This window comes from Aegilops tauschii, chromosome 1, assembly GCF_002575655.3.
Source record: "Aegilops tauschii subsp. strangulata cultivar AL8/78 chromosome 1, Aet v6.0, whole genome shotgun sequence".
In the NCBI taxonomy this organism is placed as follows: domain Eukaryota; kingdom Viridiplantae; phylum Streptophyta; class Magnoliopsida; order Poales; family Poaceae; genus Aegilops; species Aegilops tauschii.
In genome coordinates this window covers 51,834,635-51,853,649 of record NC_053035.3, presented here as the reverse complement: position 1 = coordinate 51,853,649, position 19,015 = coordinate 51,834,635, and the positions used below count along the sequence as shown (strand labels likewise).

The window sequence follows — 19,015 nt, the reverse complement described above, 5'->3', positions numbered from 1 at the left end:
TTACGTAATTTTGAAAACGACGAGATCATGCGTTCTGCCTTCATAGCAAAAACTGAGTCTTCAAAAATGCACTGCGTGAAGAAGTTGAACTTCTGAGGCATGTGTGTCTGAACTTCACTCTATTCTTGACGTGCTGGTTTTTGCATGTAACTCCCCAACCACTTACCCGGAATTGGAAAAATACTATACCGATGGAAAGCTGTTGAAAGCACGCAACTTTCCCGTGTTCGGCCATTTTTTCATACTCGCAATGGTTTGTAAGATGTTTTTAACGGTATACATGAAACTTATACCGTTCATTAGAATGTAGCATATAATATACCGTTGGAGAGCTTATGAATAGGAAAAAAAATTTCATGCAGACAGATGTTACAAATTCGTTGCCATTTGAGAGCAGTTTTAAAAATGGCAAAAATAATGTTGTTTTTGCCTTTTTTTTACATCTAATTGAAGGTCGGACATCTTCTAATATAATTATTGAACCGTGCAGGGTGGAGCACGTGAACTTCTTGCAAAAAACGTTTAAGGCTTTTAGTTTTGTATTCTTTTATTCTCATCTAAAACCCATTCCGTATAGTAGTTGAACTACTCGCCGTTTTCACATTGAACTTTGGTAAAGTATTTTTGTTTGTAGTTCCTCACCCGTTCCTCGGAGTTTCACAAATGATAAACCATTAGGAACTGGTTGAAAATACACAACTTTTTTTCATATGGTTAAACTTATTTTTCGAACAACATAGACCATTTTTAATCATTTATTTTGGAATAAGAATATAATATACCCTTGGAAATTTGTTGAATAGAAAGAACATTTTTTGTGTCGAGCTTTTTTGTTTCAAATTTGTAATGGATGGAGAAAATTGTTTGAAAACACAAAAAACAACATTTATTGTGTGTTTTTGTGCATGTAAATACATACAAAGTGAACCTCCTTTACAAGAAATTTTGAACTTCGTGGGCCGACCACGAGAACTTCTAGCTAAAGTCTTTTTAGACTTTGTCTTTTTATTCTTTTTTTCTTATATGAAACACACTCCATGTACTAATTGAATCGTTGGTTGCTTTCACTTTTAACTTCTCTTTGCTTTTTAACCATAATTCCTAAAACATTCATCGAAGCTGACAAAAATATATACCGTTAGAGAGCCATCGAAAAGGCGCAACTTTACGTGTTGAGCAGTTTTTCTAATTCGCGACATTTTTAGGATCTTTTTTTGAGTATGTTAAAACTTATTTTTTTCGAACAGTATAGACCAAAACTTTAAACAATTTAATGGAATAGATCATATGATATCCTGTTGGAGAGAGTTTGAATAGGAGAAACTTTGGCATTTAGAGAGTTTTTCAAAATTGAATCACCGTTTATGAGTTGTCTTTAAAAATGCCCAAAATGGCGTTGAATTTTTCAGTGTTTTGAACTCATAAATACTAGGTTTTAATAAACTTTTAACTTCTGTGTCATTCTAATTTGAACTTCACCTATTTAGTATTTTTGAGTAAAGAATTATTTTTGTTTTTTAAAATAAACATAAAATTTGCCTATTTTTTCATCTTGAACTTCATGTTCCATTCTTTAATAACAAGGGATACATAAGTTTTCAAATAATCGTAAAATCCTAGTTTTTAATAAACATTGAACCACTTTATTATTTTAATTTCAACTTCTAATTTTTAAAAAAGGGGGAAATATTTTTTAAATTTTTTAGTTGCTCATTTTTATTTTTTTGAACTTGTTCATTTTATTCTTTAGTAACAAGAGAAAATCTGAGTTTTTATAGCATTTGAACTTCTCTATTATTATAATTTGAACTGCTTAGAAGAAATACGGTTTTAAATAAGCATCAAAAATTTCTTTTTAAAATTGAACTTCATACTTGTATTTTTCTTAGATACGAAAAGAATTTGAGTTTTAAATGTTTGAAGTCAATTTTGAACTGCTCCGCTTTTTTCAATTGAACTTCTTGGTTTTCTTCTTTATTGACAAGGAAAATCTGAGTTTTTTATATAGGTAAAACTACATCGTTTTACAAATTTAAACTTCATGGCCTTATTCTCTAGTATTGAAGAAAATCCCTTTTGGACTTCTTGGTTTTATTCTTTAGTAACGACGAAAATCTGAGTTTTTTTTATAAACATTAAATTGCTCCATCTTTTAATTTGGACTTCTTGTTTTATTTTTCATTAACGTCAAAAATCCAAGTTTTGTAATAAATGAAAATCATTGAACCACTCCCTTATTTTAATTTGACCTTCTAGTTTGTTTAGAAACGGGGAACATCCTTTTTTATAACTTCAAATTTAAAATGGGGAAAATCCTTTTTTAGAAACGAGGGAGATCAGGGGAATATCTGGACGTTTTATTTATGACTAGTAACGAGGAAATCCATGGGGGAAATCTGTACAAACATCTGTGGGTCACCTTTTTGCTTTTATTATTATTCCTGAACTCTCAGCTTTATTGAATTTGAACTTCTAAATTTAACAATTTTTATGGGTGAGGCTTTTGTTAACAATTTTTTGCTCTAACCCTCTCTCCCACTACTGGAATCAGCTAATTTGCCATCTGCCAGCTCTTTGCCGTCTGCTAGCGGATGGCAAAGAAGGTCTTTGCCATCAGCTACCCAAAAGCAGACGGCAAAGAAAATGGCAGACAGCAAAACAGGCCTTTGCCATCAGTCAGTTCTTTGCCGTCAGCTGGCGGACGGCAAAGAGAGAGGTGGCCCCCCACTAACGAGCCATTTACGGAAAAAAAACGCCCCCACTTTGCCGTCTGCTAGCAGACGGCAAAGAGACAAAACAGCGGACGGCAAACCAGATCCACACCCCCACCGCACGTTATCTCTTCTCTCCCTCTCTCCCCCCCGCCGTTATCTCTTCTCTCCCTCTCTCCCCTCCCCGAGGCCCACCAGATCCGCACCCACCGCCGCCCCCGCCGCTCCTCGCTCCGCCACCTCCTCTCCTCGCCGGCCGTCTCCGCGGCCTGCCTCCTCTTCGGCCTCGCCGGGTTCCTCGCCGCCGCGGTATCCCTCTCCCGGGCGCCCGCCGAGGCCCCGCGGGGCCGCTGCCCGGACTCCTCGCACCCGCTCTCCGTCTCCGTCGCCTGGGACCGGCGCCCCGGGGATGCCGCGGGCGGCGCCACCGACCTCCCGGTGGCCCTCGCCACCGGATCGCGCGGCAGGCACAAGGTGGGGGAGCCGCGACCTCGAACAGGAGGCCGCCGCCTGGGGCGCATTGATTCGAGCTAGGGTTTCAGTCAATCGGTCGGGAGCATGGAGTCGCCGCCGCCCAAGCGCAACGCCGGCCACGTCGGCGAGGACGGAATCAGCGCCCTCCCCGACCACCTCCTCCTCGACATCCTCGAGCGCCTCCACCTGCGCGAGGCGGTCCGCGCCGGCGCGCTCTCCACGCAGTGGCGGCACCTCCCCAGCCACCTCTCGCTCGTGCACCTCGACGCCGGTCACTTCCGCGGCGCCACATCGCTCCAGGTCATGGACGCGTTCACAGGCGCGGCGCGGGCCTTGCTCACTTGGGTGCCTCCCGCCGAGGGAGTGTGCGAGAGTGGTGCCCTCAAGGTGCTCGTCCTCAGCTTCTACACGTCTTCCCCTCACCTGACCTCATTAGCACTTGCAGTAGGCTCAGGCACCTCAGCTTGAGATTCTGCAGACTGCTTGATCTGCACTCCACGCTCAAGATCGATGTGCCGTGCTCTGAGCTCCAGGAGCTTGAGTTCATCGGCCTTTTGTGCACACGGATCGAGCTCGTCTCTGTCCCCAAGCTTAGACAAGTGGAGTGCAAATGTTGGCTCTTCAATAACCCTCCAGTGCGCTTTGGCTACGTTCCTGAGCTTCGCGGTTTAGTACTCGCTTCTAAAGCCAAGGCATGGCAAGAGCCATTCGCGCTTAGCGAATGCCTGTCAATGAGTGTTGGTGCCAGGAACCTGTCAACACTCACTCTGTGTTTTGGGTACCAAATGGTATACTTAATTTCTGCGCACCACTTAAATATAAATCTTCTGCATCGTCATACCATGTCTTCTCTACCAGTTTCAGTTGTGCATGTATGTTCTTGCTGCAGATTTGGATTCAGCCAGAACCTCCGAAGCAGCTCATTGCTATATTCAGAAACCTGACCTCTGTGCGTCTGGGGCCAACTAGTACCAAGATTTTTTTTAACTTGGTACCACAGAAAGATGTATACCTAAAAAGTGCCCTGGGGCCACATGTTAGTGACACATGAATGGCACTTCACAACTTGAATGTGTCGTGGTTGTGGTTGTGGGATGTGCCGTGGCGCGGTGGTGCTGGATGTTCCCACGTCGCCGGCGGTGCTGGATGTGCCGTGGCGCGGTGGTGCTGGATGTGCCATGGCGCGGTGGTGCCCCTGGGTGGCGCCTCCGTGCTGCGGTGCCCCTGGTTGGCGCCTTCGTGCCCGTGCTCTCACTGGTGCCGCCGTTGTGGTGCTCTCTGGCAAGCTCCGGCTTGTTGTGGTGGTGTTGGTTGTGATGCTGGTCACACCATAGTAATGGTGTGGCTGCATCCTACTTCGGCTACAACTCCTTTTGGTGAGCTTCTCCTTGCTCCCCTCCTGATCTCTCTAATGCATAGCTCTAGATCTTGATCTTGTGGGATGTGAGGCTCTATTAGCTGTGGTTAGCTGCTGTAGATGAGCATCAACTTGTATTGGAGCTCTCTGTGATGATTCTTGCTGTGTCAGGGTTTTGGTCAGTGACCATCTATGTGTATTTGTGAAGTATATATACTCCTGTACTGCTCTGTTCTGTTTAGTTGATCCTGGAGTTGTTACTTTGGTCAGTTACTTTACTCATGAACGGATACTCACTTGTTCTTAGTTATTTTACTTCTAATACTGATATGAACAGATACCACTTGGTTTGGCTATTCCTATTTGTCTCTTTCTAATAGCCTATGAACAGGTGCTATACTTGGTTTTGGCTGTTACTTTCCTAGTTTTCTACTGATAAGACAGATACTACATCTGATTTGGGCAGTGATGCTGGTCTGAGCCCCCCTCTCTTAGGCTTAATTTACATGTGACTATCCCTGTGCTGTGATGAACTAGCCCTGGCACTTCCAGACTGTCTGAGCACATAATCCCTCAAGTATACCTTGAGGTCTTCTGTAGCTCTCCTTAATAGTTATCTCTTCTAAGCTGCTGGTGGTTGGGTGTGTTGGGACTTGGTCTGGTTGGCTGATTATCTTGATCTCAAGTACTGGCTCCTAGGGCATTGCATTTCACCAAGTGAAATGCTACATTTCTACTCCTAACCCATTCTCTCTTTCTTAGTGTTTTTGTTATGCAGGTTGGAAGAAAAGAAAAAGATCCAGAGAAGATCTTAGTAATAAGATAGTCTTTTAGGAAAATAGATATTTAGTTTTAGATCATTCCTTGTAATATTTGTTGGATATGTGTTCATGGATATGTGTTGGATATATATGTGTTCATGACTATATATTGGTAACATGTGTTGGATATATATGTGTTCATGAGTATTGGTAATATGTGTTGGATATGCTATATTTTTTGCCGGAGGGAACGACGATGCTCAGTAGCGCGATCAGGGCAGGCCCGCGGGCTTCTGTCGGTGCAACAAACCCTGTGTCTGTTTCCCAGACTGTGCATAGGCACGAGAGCGAAATTACGGCACCAGGCCATACCAGAGTACAGGAGACTGAGATCTTCGAAGGACCAACATGCAGATCAAGAGGAGCAAGATCAAGTCAGAAAAGCAAGAACCACCAGGAGAAAAGCCTCCCTTGCCTGGCAGACGAGCTCGGTGAGGGCAGGGTCGCCCCCGAAAGAAAACATCCAAGACGTCTCGGTAGGGCTTGCCGGGACTCAGACCCATGTCATCAATCAGTGTGGTGTCAAGCCGCAGAGTGATTAAGTGGCAGCCAGTCGCCACATGGCAACCTCTTTCTATGGGAAATGTAGGCGATGGGGGAAGTTGTGGGCGGTAGCAGACGAGTAGTGCGCTCGACCGGAGGAGGAAGGTGGGGCGCCGACACCCAGCCTGAGGAGGAAGGTGGGTCCGCAGACAGGGTAGGAAGGTGGGATGGTAACTGTATTTTTTTGGCATTGAAGGCAGGTGCGGTCGGGGTAGCAACTAGGAAGGTGGGACAATGACCATATTCTTTGGCCTTGGAGGCACGGCGGCCGGTTACGTGGTCCCGGCGACGTGGCGGAGGCCGGCGGGTGAATTGGGGCAAAGGGTGGTGAGATAGGGAACGGTGTGAGGCAGGCAACGCCTGGGGATGCAGGCGGCGACGGGCAACAGCTGTGTATTGACGAGCATGAAACAACGGCTGGCAGCGTGCTGGGCGGAGCATCGGGACCCGGCAGCCGGCGACGCGCGGCGTGCAGCGGTAGGATCCCAACGGCTGGTGGCTTTCGGAGGAAGGTGGAGACGGGCGGGTGGGCTGACTTTTTCTTTTGTCTCTGCAGGTGAGGAGTTCGGGAACAAGTCCATCAGGCCCTATATAGGGCGCGTGATAATCTGAATATTATTGTGATCCTAAGATCAGAATAGTGATATCTATATATACACTATTCTGATCACGGGATCAGAATATTATTCTGATCACAACATGAACTTCCTGAGTTACACGCCTGAACTTCCTTCTGTAGAACCCTGACCTTTGGGCTATCTTCCCAACCGTGCCTCCCTGCGCGAACTATTCTAGTTAGTCGTGTTCTATATGATGTTACTGTAATCTAGAAACGTTTTTAGCAACTAAATACCCGTTTTAAATAGGAATCTCGCTCATTGGCGGATTTTGCTCTCGAGTCATGATGAAATTGTGTTTTTGGCAATTTTACTGCCTGAGTTGTTCGACCTGAACTTCTCCCAGTGCTAGGTTGAACTTCCGCCAACATTGCCCAAATGGGGCTTGCGATATACCCATGGAAAGCTATGGAAACCAGTATCATGACCCGAGGAGTTTCGAAAATCGTTTTTACTTCATACAAAAAACATGAATTGTATTTTCGATCGCATTTCTAAAACGTTTATTGGAATGAGGCAAATAATATGGCGTTGGAAAGCTGCTGTAAAACTACTCCTTACACATGTTGAAAGTTTTCTCTAATTCCCTATTGTTAAAGAGTAATTTAGAAAATCGTAAAATTTCGCAAACTGAACAGCCGAGTTCGTATTTTCGATGTCATTTCCAAAAGGTTAATCCAATTGAGGCAAATGATATGGCGTTCGAAAGCTTATGAAAATGCGCTACTTATTCATGTTAAAAGGTTTTTCTAATTTTCAACAGTTGAAAAGTAATTTAGAAAATGATACAAGTTCCACCGAGTTCGTATTTTTGAGCTAAGTTTTTAACCGTACGTCCGATTGCAGCAAATTACATGGAGTTGGAAAGCTTGAGGAAATGCGAAACTTTTTGGTATATATTGTTTCTCCCAATTTCTTATGGTTTTAAGTAAATTTTGAAAATGGCCAAAACTGTATTTTCGCCGTAATTTCTACAAACTTTATCGGAATGGGGCAAATAATATAACGCTAAAAAGCTACAGAAAATGCGAAACTTTTTCATATTGATGGTTTTCTCTGATTCCTAGCCATTTTCAAGTAATTTCAAAAACGGTGAGATCATTCGTTCTGCCTTTATCGCGAAACATATTCTTCGAAAATGCACCGCGTGAAGAACTTGAACTTCTCGGTATGTCTACTTGAACTTCACTCTGTTTTTTCACATACTTTTTTTGCTCATAGCTCTCCATCCACTCACTAGAATTGAGCAAGTGATATACCGGTGGAAAGCTATTATAAACACGCAACTTTCCCATGTTGATCATTTTTTCATACTCGCGACGATTTTAAAAGTTTTCATCCAAAATTCATTCAGTGTACTTGGTGAACTTCCTGTTGTTTTCACGTTGAACTTTTGTGTATTTTCGTTTGTAATTTTCTCATCCATTTCGCCAGTGTTACACAAATGATATTCTTTTTGTACAAACCTCTCTCAAAATATATTTTTTAACTTTATCCGACCGAGGACTTGAATTTATACAAATGATATTTCTGTCGTTTTGCAGTAAATTAGAAAATGACGAGATCATAATTTCTGGCTTCATCGCGAATGGAAATGCACGTCGTGAAGTAGTTGAACTTCTCGGGCATGTTTGTTCGAACTTCACTCTGTTTTTGACGTGCTGTTTTTTGCACTGCATGAAATAATTGAACTTCTGGGCATGTTTGTTTGAACTTTACTCTGTTTCACTTTATTGTATTTTTCTTATATGAAATACACCCCATGTAGTACGAGAACGTCTGGTTGTTATCACTTTGAACTTCTCTCTAGTTTGAGAGAATTATTCTAAAACACAAAAAACAACATATTTTTTATGTATTTTTGGACATCTAAATACACGATGAACCTCTCTCACAAGAATTTTTTGAACTTTTCCTCACCGAGCACTTGAACTTCTAGCAACCATTTTTTTGTTTATGAGTTGTTTTTAAAAGTAAAAAAATGGCGTTGTGTTTTTAATTTTTGAACAGTTAAATCCTAGGTTTTAATAAACTCCGAACTTCTCTGTTATTTCAATTTGAACTTCACCTTTTTATACTTTGAGTAAAGAATTGTATTCGATTTTTATACGAAAAAAATCAAACATGGAAATACAAGGTGAACCTCTGTCGCAAGAATTTTTGAACTTCTCCGGACAGAGCACTTGAACTTTTTTTGGTGTTCCTATATTAAATTTGAACTTCTTCATTTATTCTTTAATAATGGAAAAAATGAGTTTTTTATATACTTCGAACTGCTCTGTTATTTTAATTTGAACTTCTTCGTTTTATTCGTTAGTAATGAGGAAAATCCAGTTTTTTGAACTTCTTTGTTTTAAAATATTGAACTTCTTGGTTTTATTTTTTAATAATGTGAAAAATGCGATTTTTTATAGACATCGAACTTCACCATTTTTTAAATATGAACTTATTAGATTTTTGGTTAGTAACGGGGAAAATGCTTTTTTATATAAACAATGATACTGCGCCGTTATTTTAATTTGAACTTCTAGTTTTTATAATATGGGGAAAATTATTTTTCATACAATCTTTTGAAATGCTCCTCTTTTTAATTTGAACTTCTCTGTTTTTTTACAAATGGGGAAAATACGTTATAAAGATTTTTGAACTACTTTTTGTTAACTTCTTGCTCAAATTTTTTGAACTTCCAAATTTGTCTTTTAGATATTAACAACTTCATATTTTTAACATTGACCTGCTTTGGTTTTTAAATTTGAACTTCTTATAGAATTTTGTCCTGACATTTTTTATGCATTTTTTACTTTTCGGTGAAATGGCCTAGACGGTCCCTTTTTTCATTTGATGATTTTTATTCTGTACGTGGTACACGTGAACTTCGGAATTTCTGAAACGGGAACTTCGGGTGCTATTATTTTTTTCATGAACTCCATAGTTTTTATTCTTCGAATTCCATGATTTTTTTTACATTTTATTGGTTTGAGCTTTGATGTTCGTCACACCTGAACTTTCAAAATCACACCTTTTTTATACACGTTTTCCCTTGAATCCAACATGTGCAAAAACAGTAGGAAATTTTCAGTCAATTTTACTAAGCAGTAGGACAAACATTTAGAGGGCACCCATAATATTCTTTTTTGTTCTATTCAGTGTACTACGCACAAGCACATGCACAACACATCCACACAAAAATTTGGCTCACCTAAAATGAAAAAGATTTCAGTGTCACAGGACGACCATATAAGCATCTGGAATTAGAAAACATGTACCTTTTTTCAGAAATGCACCTTTTCCTCTATGCAAACTTCAACTTTTTTTTAATATGAACTTCATTGCGAATTTACATTTTATTCCATATGCATCTTCCAGGTAGGGTGTGTTCTCCCTCAAAAATAATGTCCTTTGAACTTTCTAGGTGGAAGTCGTTGAACTTCTAGATTATTAAAAAAGCATGCCCTTTTTAGTTCTCAATCAATATTGTATATTAAAGAATTGTACACACAAAGTTTCATATCGTTTTGGGAGTAACACGTACATGAAGTTCCCTATACTTCATCAAAAATGGTTTAAGAAAGTTTTTGGAAAAACACGTACATGTAGTTCCCTATACTACCTCCTCATTCAGGACCAACATAAAGTTCTTTTTTTAGGAGCAAAACTTCATCACTCTGGAAGAAAATAGATCTTTACGAACAATAAATTATTCATTGGGGAACAATTTTTTTCACATTTTAGGATATGTTCTTCATCAAGTGCGAAAATCAACATGCTACCTCTAATCCAGGAGCAAAAGTGAGAGAAGACCAACGATTCACACCAGGCACACAAAAGATGAAATTTTCAGAACATATACTGAAGAATGGTACTTTACTGACAGAATGTCAGTTCTAACAAACACTTATCCGCAATAACAAGTACTAAAAATACTTAGATAACATGAAATTCTAATGGAACAATACTCAAGAACTACAGCAGGATTTTTTGTTGAACTGCTACTGAAGAAATTGTCATAGGTTTCTATGGACATATACTGAAGAACTACATAACTTTCCGTTTCGCAAAAAATTGACATCATCCTCGCTGAGGGAACAGGAGGGAGGAGACCGTCATGGACAACACTGTGCTCGGGGGACAGAGGAGCTTGCCGGAGCAGCACCGCTTTCGCATGACCATGGATTAGGGAAGACCTACAATAATTATGTTTAGTAGTCAACACAAAGATTGAAAAGGTACCAGTTTAGGCATTAGGGAGGATAACTATGTGCATAATATACTTCAATATATTTGCAACTACTTTGTGTGAGGACTATATGCCACGACTCAAAATCAGAAAATTACAATATACTATGCTAGTTCACATAACTTCACTCAAGTCAGAGCATGAAGGATGACATAAATAGTTGAATGATCGACGCCCTTAATATTATGAAAAGGAACATCTAAATTCCCAGCTCACTTCCGTGAAAAACACACATAATCTGTCACTGTTTCTTGCTCTTTTTTATCAAGTTTAAGCATTGACTGAATTTCCAAATTCAGTGGTGGAGCTATGCAATGACACAATATAAAAACATGCACACCGATTCAGAGAGTTCAGAAGCTCTGAAGTTCAAGTATAATACAGCACAAGCATGTCTGTGTATGTGCGGCTGATTGCGCGGAAGAGGTGATCAGGGATGGACGAGGTCGTCGGACGCATGGCCGGCACAGTTCGGACAGGCGATGCAGGTCAATGCACGGCCATCACGCTCATCACCAGCACAGGGACGCCCAAGGCGTACAACACATAAGCAGCCGGTGCCCAGCCCGATGACCTTTAACCAAAAATGCAGAGAGCTTGAGTCGTGGTGTACCAAGGTGTATCAAACATCACGTGTTTCATTTTCAGAGCATCCTTGATTGCAAGGTGGAGTACCAATCAAATATCTAGGATAACTTAATGCTTGAAAATAAATGTCAAACTATCTGTAGGGAGAACTCAATTGGAACTGCTCATCGGGCAGAACTATTCCTTCCTGCTCATAAATTTTCACACAGAACAATGAAGAATTGATGCCACGAGCTCTGCTCAAGGTTGGTTGAAAGAAATTCCTCTAGCATATGGAAGAACTAGTAACTGAAATACCTTTTGCTGCCAACGACATGGGTATGCCAGGAGTATTTGTTCCAGTACGTACCACCATTTTTTGAGTCTCATCCAGCCGCAGTTGACCTTGCTTGTGCCACAGGGGAGGAGCTGCCATGAGAGGATACAGAGGGCGCCCACGACGGCCGGCGAGGGGAAGTTTGAGCGGGCAGTCGCCCGTGTGGAAGAGGTTTGTCCTGAGGCTGTAGTAGGTACGCGCTGGAGGCGGCTCGGGGGGGCAGTACGTGATGGCGTCCGGACGCCGTTCGCGGCGGCAGCCGGTGACGCATGGGTAGCCGGAGCAGCACTGCCTCCCCCGCGAGAGCTAGCGGTGGACTGCAGCGGTAGCTAGCGAATGACTGCAAGTTGGGGCAGTCCGGGGAGGGAAGCGGCGGCGGCGGCGCGGTAAGGGAGGGAAGCGGTGGCCGGTTTTCGGAGCGGGGGCGGTGCGGCAGCCGATTCTCGGGGCGGTGGTGGGCCGACCCCGACGATGGTGGGTGGCTGGATGGGAGAGGGAGTGGGGGCGTGGGGATGGTGGCTGGATCGGGGAGGAAGTGGGGGCGTGGGGAGGTACGTGGGGTTTATTTTATTTTTCTGTTCGGTGGAATTTTCGGATCTTAGGAACATCCATCGGCCCTATATAGCGCCATGATCCAAATAGTTATTCTAATCCTGGATTAGAATAGTGTTACTCTCTCTATATATGAAAAAACTGCAAGTTGACCCATTGTTTTTATTATATTTGTGAAATATGTATATATATTTGTACGTAAAAAGAAGCATACTCAAAATATGATACATACTACCAAAAAAGTAGTATCTATACTACCTAAACATTCCTATATACTGCATACTACGCGTACATACTCAACAATTTGATAGATACAACTATTTCCTTATATATAATTTTTGAACTGCTCCGCTTTTTTCAATTGAACTTCTTGGTTTTCTTCTTTATTGACAAGGAAAATCTGAGTTTTTTATATAAGTTAAAGTACTTCGTTTTACAAATTTGAACTTCATGGCTTTATTCTTTAGTATTGAAGAAAATCCCTTTTGTGCTTCCTGGTTTTATTCTTTAGTAATGATGAAAATCTGAGTTTTTTTATAAACATTAAATTGCACCATCTTTTAATTTGGAATTCTTGTTTTATTTTTCATTAATGTCAAAAATCCAAGTTTTGTAAAAAATGAAAAACATTGAACCACTCCCTTATTTTAATTTGACCTTCTAGTTTTTAGAAACGGGGAACATCCTTTTTTATAACTTCAAATTTAAAATTGTGAAAATCCTTTTTTAGAAACGAGGGAGATCAGGGGACTTGAATGGCCTGGGTTCGCAACACTGAACGGCCTGGGTTCACCAATTTGAACTTCAAGAAAAAATGCAAAAAAAAAATATTTACTCGGGTTGTTGCAAACAAGGGATATCTGGACGTTTTGTTTATTACTAGTAACGAGGAAATACATGGGGGAAATCTGTACAAACATCTGTGTGTCACCTTTTTTCTTTTATTATTATTCCTGAACTCTCAGCTTTATTGAATTTGAACTTCTAAAGTTAACAATTTTAATGGGTGAGGCTTTTGTTAATAATTTTTTGCTCTAACCCTCTCTCCCTTTTCACCCAATTTTTTAAATGTCTTATCTTTCTTTTACCAATTATTTTGTGTCGTATTACATAAGGGACTAAAATGAAGTTTGGTAAATGAACTTCAACATCTTTTTTAAGCATCCATAACTTTTATGTGTATGCATTATATCCTTTTTGTGTATATATTGTTTGCAGTACAACAACATGAGAAGCAGAACTTTCTCCACGACTTTGAAGTGGTAATATCACAAGGAAAAAACAAGTTTCCACCTATCACAGGGTGCTGCAAATTATACAAAGTTACAGTCCCGTGCAAAATCTATAGAAAATCAACACCCTGGCGTGCATCCCTTAGTACATTCTGGACATCCATATTTTTTATTGCTGATTTTCCAGAGAACTTTGAGTCACATTCATTCTAAAATTTACAATTGTTTGCCTCCGGTGGTTGCAATAATGACAATATGTACTCAACATACTTTGACCTTCTCAAACACAACATTTTCACCTTCACAAAAACAAAAAAAATTACATAGTTGTGCAAGCACAACAACAAAGCAATTTCTCTTCTACTATACTTTTTTTACATGGCATCTCATTCACATATGAGAGAGCAATACCTCAACTTAGTTTTGTTTCTTCGACAAACAATAAATCATGGATGAAAGATGAGGGTGGACCTGGCCCAAGCCCGACGGACCACGATCTGAGTTTCTTCGTAACGTCACATATGACGTGCGGAGAAATCGGAAACTGGCCCGGGCTCAAGATTAATGAAGGAGCGAAGAAGACCTCAAGAAATCAACCTCTTCAGCGCCCCCCGCCTGTGCACTTATTAGGGCCTACCCCGACGATGCTCAGGATCGCGATCAGGGCAGGCCCGGGGGCTTCTGTCGGTGCAACAAACCCTGTGTCTGTTTCCCAAACTGTGCACAGGCACGGGAGCGAAATTATGGCACCAGGCCACACCAGAGTACAGGAGACTGAGATCTTCGAAGGACCAACATGCAGATCAAGAGGAGCAAGATCAAGTCAGAGAAGCAAGAACTACCAGGAGAAAAGCCTCCCTTTGCCGGGCAGACGAGCTCGGTGAGGGCAGGGTTGCCTCCGGAAGAGAACGTCCAAGACGTCCCGGCAGGGCCTGCTGGGACTCACGGAGGCAAAACTACCTCACCCAACCACTGCACCTCGACCCACGTCGTCAATCAGTGTGGTGTCAAGCCGCGGAGTGATTAAGTGGCAGCCACTCGCCACATGGCAGCCTCTTTCTACAGGAAATTCAGGCGATGTGGGAAGTAATGGGGCGGCAGCAGACGAGTAGTGCGTCCGGCCGGAGGAGGAAGGTGGGGCGCCGAAACCTAGCCTGAGGAGGAAGGTGGGTCCGTAGACAGGGTAGGAAGGTGGGACGGTAACTGTATTTTTTGGCATTGAAGGCGGGTGCGGTCGGGGGAGGAAGGAGGGACACCGCATGGGGTAGGACCTAGGAAGGTGGGACAATGACCATACTCTTTGACCTTGGAGGCACGACGGCCGGTTACCTGGTCCCGGCGACGTGGCGGAGGCCGGCGGGTGAATCGGGGCAAAGGGTGGTGAGATAGGGAACGGTGCGAGGCAGGCAACGCCTGGGGATGCAGGCGGCGGTGGGCAACAGCTGGGTATCGACGAGCATGAAACAACGGCTGGCAGCGTGCTGGGCGGAGCGTCGGAACCCGGTAGCCGGCGGCGCGCGGAGTGCAGCGGTAGGATCCCAACGACTGGTGGCTTTCGGAGGAAGGTGGAGGCGGGCGGGTGGGCTGCCTTTTTCTTTTGTCTCTGCAGGTGAGGAGTTCGAGAATAAGTCCATCAGGCCCTATATAGGGCGCGCGGTAATATGAATATTATTGTGATCCTAAGATTAGAATAGTGCTACTCTATATATGGAAAGCACATCCTACCACCTGGGGTTAGTTACCCTCATGTCTCACATACTATTATGCAGTAATATATATATATATATATATATATATATATATATATATATATATATATATATATATATATATATATACTACTTTATCATTATAAGCATGTTTATACACTATATATAAGATACTTCAAAGTAAGTTACATGAAAAAACTGCAAGTTGACCCATTGTTTTTATTATATTTGTGAAATATGTACATATTTGTACGTAAAAAGAAGCATACTCAAAATATGATACATACTACCAAAAAAGTAGTATCTATACTACCTAAACATTCTTATATACTGCATACTACCAAAAAAGTAGTACATACTCAACAATTTGATAGATACAACTATTTTCCTATATATATGAGTTCTCTCTTGAGATAAATCCAGGTCATAATAAGGAATCTCCAAATAAATGCGTATATATTTATGGTAAATCTTGAGAAATTAATCATGTATATATTGAGAAATTAATAGTATACCTTTAGAAGCTAATGAGTTCTAGCTAGCAAATGCCAGCCGTGTAGTTGGATAGGAGATAGTGCATATTTGTAACTGATGGATGCAGTCATGGTATGGCTTGGTGTGTAGCATTGCCGCTTGAGCCATACAAAAGGGTGGGTGTTCATGGGAGGGTGTGAGTTCACGGGAGGTTGTGAGTTCTAGTGATCTATGTCTAAGAATTCTTTGCAAAATAATTCCCTCCACTCACGAACTACACGGTTAATGATTACAACCATAAGAAATTTAAAGTCATCTGGGGTTAATGATTACACATAGTTAACGTTAGCCCATAGTGATGCAAGAGGAGATGTGAAAGTGTCATTCTGATCGTAGATGGACATGCATAGCAAGAAAAATTTTGAAGTTTTTTTTGGAGAGAAACATTCTTAAGTGTTCTCCTTACGCATATTTTTTGTGAAGAGATGACATTCACATTCTTTGGGTAAAAAAAATATAGGCACTCCAATAATGCTTCAAAAATAGCATTCTCAGAGTACGAATTTTGTTTTTTTCCCTAGACACGTCGAATGTTGTTTTCATCAAATTTGTATGGGAGTATAATACTCAAACATGTTTGTTGTCAATCAGTTTTTTAAAATATTTTCACCATTTTTTCCAGATTTTACTGATCATCTGGGTGCAGGTGTATCCGAGCGCGAAAACTACAGAAACTAGGATGCATTAGTTAGTTTCTAAAGATACAAATCATCAGTGATTCAAGAGGAGATGGACATGTATACACTAGTAGCTTTCACACATTAGTTATTTTCTAAAGATACCAATTAGTAGTTATGCAATAGGAGATGAAGATGCGATTAGTTAGCCACTAACTAATCACGTGATTAACATTCTTCCCTAGTTATACATTGTGACATTTTGTCAACAAACATGATTAACATTTCTCATGAATAACAGTTTTAATAGTACACATATAACCTGGTGGTATATATGATTTGCTATCATTTTAAAAATTAGCACAGTGGCCCTCTCGATGCGCGGGCTAGACTTTCATAAAGTTAAATAATGATAACGTATTTATTGATTTTTCTATGTATATGGTATTCATTTATCATTTACCTTCTCATTATGCATGCCATACTAACTGTATTTCTCATTTATTTATCCATCATACATTAGATTATAACATTATAATATAAAGTCAACTTAATTGTTTACATGGAGAAGATATAGTTTTGGTGATTTCCTTTTATCAGCTGTGCATTTAATTCCAGAGGAGGAAATCATACGTACAAATAATTAAAAATAGATAATAAGGATAGAAATACGAACTTGAAAATGTTTGTATTTTAAGGAATAACTCATATGTTCACTAAGAATATTTTGAAGTAAAAAAAAATTTATGTGTTATTAAACAGCTGGCCATAACACATCTGCTAATCTATGTATCATGCAAATGTGGAATCCCCTTCATCTTCTTTACCAATGGACTTCTATGATTTTTATCCAGTGTGTGGAGTTTAATACAATGGCTGGTTTGTTGCGATCTCCCCTGATGATGTTCGGTGCCACAAATTTTCTTTATGCGCTGAACAGGCAAGGAAGCTGTCCATTTTTTTATTTATATGGTATCGTGATTTCCAAATTTTGTTATTCTTTGTTATGAAAAGGATGTTGAAAGACCAGCCTTTGCATGAGGAGATGCACACAACCTAGAAACGTGCAAGTGTAACCAAGCATTCCAGCTCAATGTAGATGGCTGAAATTCAGTACTGAGATTACAATAGCCACGTCACCTTTTGTATTCTTGGGGCCGAAATGTTACACGGATGAGAAATATTTCAGTTAGAACATAAATCCATGGCTGGTACTTGCTCGTGAATTTCAGGATTGCTTTTTGAATAAACTAAACATTCAATGAGAACTCATCTATAAACATAAGACGACACGAAGTGATCTTCTGCATGCATGGTTCACTAGAAATAATTTTTGGTTTCTCTAATGATTTTCTAATTAAGAGCACACTTTATGTACTATATATAATTGTGTATGATTAGTGAGCGATTCGGTGCATTCCTGAAAGAGAATTTAAAAAATGCATGATAAGCTTGGTGCAGGCATTAAAGTGTATTACGAAAATCTTGTGTACTATAATTGTATGATATTTGTACAGTTTGGAGTATTCTTGAAGGAGAATATTGGAAAACAGTACATGCCACATTTGGAGTAGCCGTTGAAGTTTATTTTTCTACTATCTTTGTTTTTAGGTTATTGATTTGTGCTCAAAAACATCTGATGCAAATAAATCATAAAGATTAACTTGCCCTTCAATCAAACATGGCTCAGATCCGTTTTTCCTAATCCTCTCGTGCTGATGGTAAGGTCCAACTGTCATGCTGCAGCCATGGATGCAATGCACGAAATTCCTGGCAAGGTGAGTCAGCGTGTACAAAATATTAGTAATTTGGTAACAGTTAGTTTTGAATCCAATTATGGATAAGGCTTTGACAATAGAGACGATGCAAGAGGGTATAACTGATTAGAAGTAATTTGGAGAGAGACAACTAATTACAACCGGCTACACTGACCCGATTAAATAGGAATTCACAGGCCCCTGGCAAACGTATTGATCCGTGTCCTGAAGAGTAGAGCTCAACATCATCCTGCATGCATGCTTGAACCTGAACATTTGTAAAGAAAAATAACTTTACTCATGGAGGCCATGGTTGCCAGTAGTGAAGGCTTTTCTTTATGGAAAACATTACTCCCTCGTATCCATATTACTTCTCGCCCAAACGGATGTATCTAGACGTATTTCAGTGCTAGATACATCCGTTTGAGCGACAGGTAATATGAATCAGGTGGAGTAGTAAGGAAATTGGACTGACTACCGATGTGTAAGAGGAGATCATAATCCTAGCCATGTCTTCCAACCTGATACAATACCTTTCATTACCTTCAGTCACCAGTGCCAGGGCCAGACTACTCTCTATATAGCAGGTGATAAATTAAAGCTCAAGAATGTATTATACTAAATAGAAGTGCATCTGAAGTATCTTATAAGAAGCTGCTCGTGGGAGGACATTATAAGCACAACAAGCATAAGGTACCCAACAATATGCAATCAGTAAGAGGCCATATAATTTATTTGAGCTTTAATACCATCATAAAGGGAATCATTGAATAATCTGATTTCTTACTACTATACCTCCGTTTCAGTTTACAAGTCCTGCGCGTATACCTAGGTTACCAATTTTATGACCCTAATATAAACTATATAACACAAAAATTATATCTTTTGAAAGTAGAAACTCCAAAGTTTATGTTGGTATATTTTTTGTAATATATGACTTGTATTAGGTT

The 19,015-nt window shown here is 40.6% G+C and overlaps 1 protein-coding gene and 1 long non-coding RNA gene across 2 annotated transcripts; one reads left to right on the top strand and one right to left on the bottom strand.

The window, feature by feature from the left end:
• The first annotated feature begins 3,269 nt into the window (after window positions 1-3,269).
• Window positions 3,270-4,257, top strand: LOC123494561 (FBD-associated F-box protein At1g60410-like). Its single transcript, XM_073506647.1, has one exon. The coding sequence runs from the start codon at window positions 3,270-3,272 to the stop codon at window positions 3,651-3,653; it is 384 nt and encodes a 127-aa protein (XP_073362748.1). The 3' UTR covers window positions 3,654-4,257.
• Window positions 4,258-10,913: 6,656 nt separating this feature from the next.
• Window positions 10,914-11,999, bottom strand: LOC123496875 (uncharacterized). The gene is made up of 2 exons (XR_006668985.2): window positions 11,698-11,999; window positions 10,914-11,334 (listed from the first exon to the last, which is right to left on the bottom strand). It is a non-coding gene; the product is annotated as an uncharacterized lncRNA (long non-coding RNA).
• Window positions 12,000-19,015: the final 7,016 nt, after the last annotated feature.

Bases quoted from the DNA above. Each gene is read 5' to 3' on its own strand.
- LOC123494561 (XM_073506647.1), top strand. From the start codon at position 3,270: ATGGAGTCGCCGCCGCCCAAGCGCAACGCCGGCCACGTCGGCGAGGAC.